This window comes from Babylonia areolata, chromosome 18 (assembly GCF_041734735.1).
Source record: "Babylonia areolata isolate BAREFJ2019XMU chromosome 18, ASM4173473v1, whole genome shotgun sequence".
NCBI classification, from domain to species: Eukaryota; Metazoa; Mollusca; class Gastropoda; order Neogastropoda; family Buccinidae; genus Babylonia; species Babylonia areolata.
The window spans coordinates 4,205,717-4,208,216 of NC_134893.1; the positions used below are offsets into that span (position 1 = coordinate 4,205,717).

Consider the following 2,500-nt stretch of genomic DNA (forward strand, 5'->3'; position numbering starts at 1 on the left):
TTTTGGTTGGTAGGTGGATTGTTGGTTGTTGGGTGGATTGTTGGTTGGTGGGTGGATTGTTGGATGGTGTGTGGGTAGATTGTTGGTTGTTGGCTGTATTGTTGGTTGTTGGGTGGATTTTTGGTTGTTGGGTGGATTTTTGGTTTGTTCGGTGGATTGTTGGATGGTGTATTGGTACATTCTTGTTTGGAGAGTGGATTGTTGGTTGTTGGCTGGATTGTTGGTTGGAGGATGGATTGTTGGTCGTTGGCTGGATTGTTGGTTGGAGGGTGGATTGTTGGTTGGTGGGTGGATTGTTGGATGGTGTGTGGGTACATTCTTATTTGGAGGGTGGATTGTTGGTTGGTTCGTAGATCGTTGGCTGTGTGCGTTGCTGAATGGTGATTGGATTTTTGGCTGTTGGGTGGATTATTGGTTGTTGGGTGGATTGTTGGTTGGTGGGTGAGTTGTTTGTTGTGTGGGTTGTAGGCTGTTGCGTGCGTTGCTGGATGATGGTTGGATTGTTGGTTGGTGTGTGGAATGTTGGTGGTGTGTGGGTTGTTGGTTGATTGGCTGGATGAATGGCTGGATTGGTTGATTGATTCGTCCCAGGTATGTGCTGAATCTCTCTCTCTCTCTCTCTCTCTCTCTCTCTCTTTCATCCACCCCTCACACAAACACACACACGCGCGCATGCACACGCGCGCATTTTCATCTCTTCATTTACAACAAAAAAGTAAACGAGAAAGTCACGACACCGATATCCTTTAGACCCATCCCCTAAAACCTCTTCCCAGTAAAGAATCCTGTATACCTGATCCAGCATCGATATTTGTTCAAACAACTCCGCTTTGTGTACTTACGGATATGTGTGCCACACTGAACGTGCCTGGGCATTCGTATGCATGTAACGTCTGCTCACATGCATTGTGGTAAACGTTCCTATGGGATGACTCATCTTGAACGCAGCAGATAAACTGGTTGCTTATTTTGTTTTATTTTATGTTATCTTGGGGTTTTTTGGGTTTTTTTTTCTGTTGTTTTTTGTTGTTTTTTTGTGCTTGCTGGCAAGCTTCTTTATTTAGCACTTACTTGCTTTCTTATTGGCAGACTTAGAATAATCACTTCTTTCTTTTTCTTTTTCATCAAAGAAACGGAAACAAGAGTTTAATGGCCAAAACCCTTAGCTCTTTCTCTCGCAGCCCCTTTCCTTTAATCCGCAGAAGACTAGATAGATAGATAGACAGATAGATAGATATCATATCGTACATGATTCTGTCTTAAAAAAAAAAAAAAAAAAAAAAAAGAAAGAAAGAAGAAGAAAAAAAAAGAAACAAAAGAAAGAAATAAAGAAAATAACGCCATTGATACAGCGGATGTGTGCTTGATATTTACAACCCCACTCCAGAAAGGTAAAGGTAACACAATGCAGGTGTATCTGTACCCAGTCCAGACCGACCAGTGATAAGTTGTCAGTTCCTGGTTTGTGTACCAACATGTTGGAGAACGCCAGAACGTGTTGAACAACACGTCCGCACAATGGCAGGGGGAAAGGAAGGTACAGAGACCGACTGGGTCGCCGAGGGTCGTCGGGTTATCAGGACGCGTTGAGTTTGGTGTCAGTTTCGCCAATTAAGAGTCGAAGAGTAATCAGGGCAGGTGTGGGTTTTGATGTCAGCGTTCGTCGCGGAGCGTTTGTGGAGTTAGTAGTTCTGATGTTGGTGGAATGGGGACAAGCTTATTGAATGTCTTCTCCTCCAAAGGACTTGATAGGTTAAGGGGGGCGTGGAGGGGTTGGGGGGGGGGTGGTACATTCGCAAAACGATCCTCACCACCACCACCACCACCACCACCACACGTTTTCCCCCAGGCGTATTTCTTGCAGGCAGGGCTAAAGGTATTCCCAAACAGGATATTCTTGTATGCACTCTAACAAGATCTTTAAATAGGATACTTTTCATCCAAAAGAATTAAACTAGTAACAGTCGGTGCTAATGGCAATAGGGGAAGAATAACTAAATTGATTTACGTTTTTTTTCATTTTTTCGTTTCTTTTTACCCTGTTTCTTCTCAGTCACGTATGTGCTTAAGATATATTTATTTTCCTTACCTATCAAGCAGTATTTCATGTACATAATTATATTCTCTATGATGAGCAAAGTTCTTCAAACTGTCAAAAAGATACACCACATCAACAACAAAAATCGCTATGCATTCGTTTGAATAAATCCCCAAATATCAACAACGAGCTACGTGGAAACCAATCAATCGCGAACGTATTGTAATCTACAGAAACCAACAACAAAGGCTTCCCCACAACCATTTTCTTTTCATTTCATTGATAGTTTCAGTTTCAGTAGCTCAAGGAGGCGTCACTGCGTTCGGACAAATCCATATGCGCTGCACCACATCTGCCAAGCAGATACCTGACCAGCGGCGTAACCCAACGCGTTTAGTCAGACCTTGAGAAAAAAAGAGTTAATAAATAATAGATAAATACATAAAAAAGAACTACTACTAA

The 2,500-nt window shown here is 42.4% G+C and overlaps 2 protein-coding genes across 4 annotated transcripts in view; one reads left to right on the forward strand and one right to left on the reverse strand.

The window, feature by feature from the left end:
- Positions 1-876, reverse strand: part of LOC143292946 (uncharacterized) — a 1,493-nt gene extending 617 nt beyond the window's left edge. The window contains exons 1-3 of the mRNA XM_076603663.1: positions 843-876; positions 322-396; positions 1-93 (exon numbers count right to left, since the gene is read on the reverse strand). The exon at positions 1-93 is cut by the window's left edge and continues 13 nt beyond it. Of these exons, the coding sequence (XP_076459778.1) occupies positions 1-93; positions 322-396; positions 843-876 (202 nt within the window). The remainder of the gene's footprint in view (positions 94-321; positions 397-842) is intronic.
- The window catches only part of LOC143292372 (uncharacterized), a 49,568-nt gene that overhangs the window by 19,699 nt on the left and 27,369 nt on the right, over positions 1-2,500 (forward strand). The gene's annotated exons all lie outside the window — the stretch shown is intronic.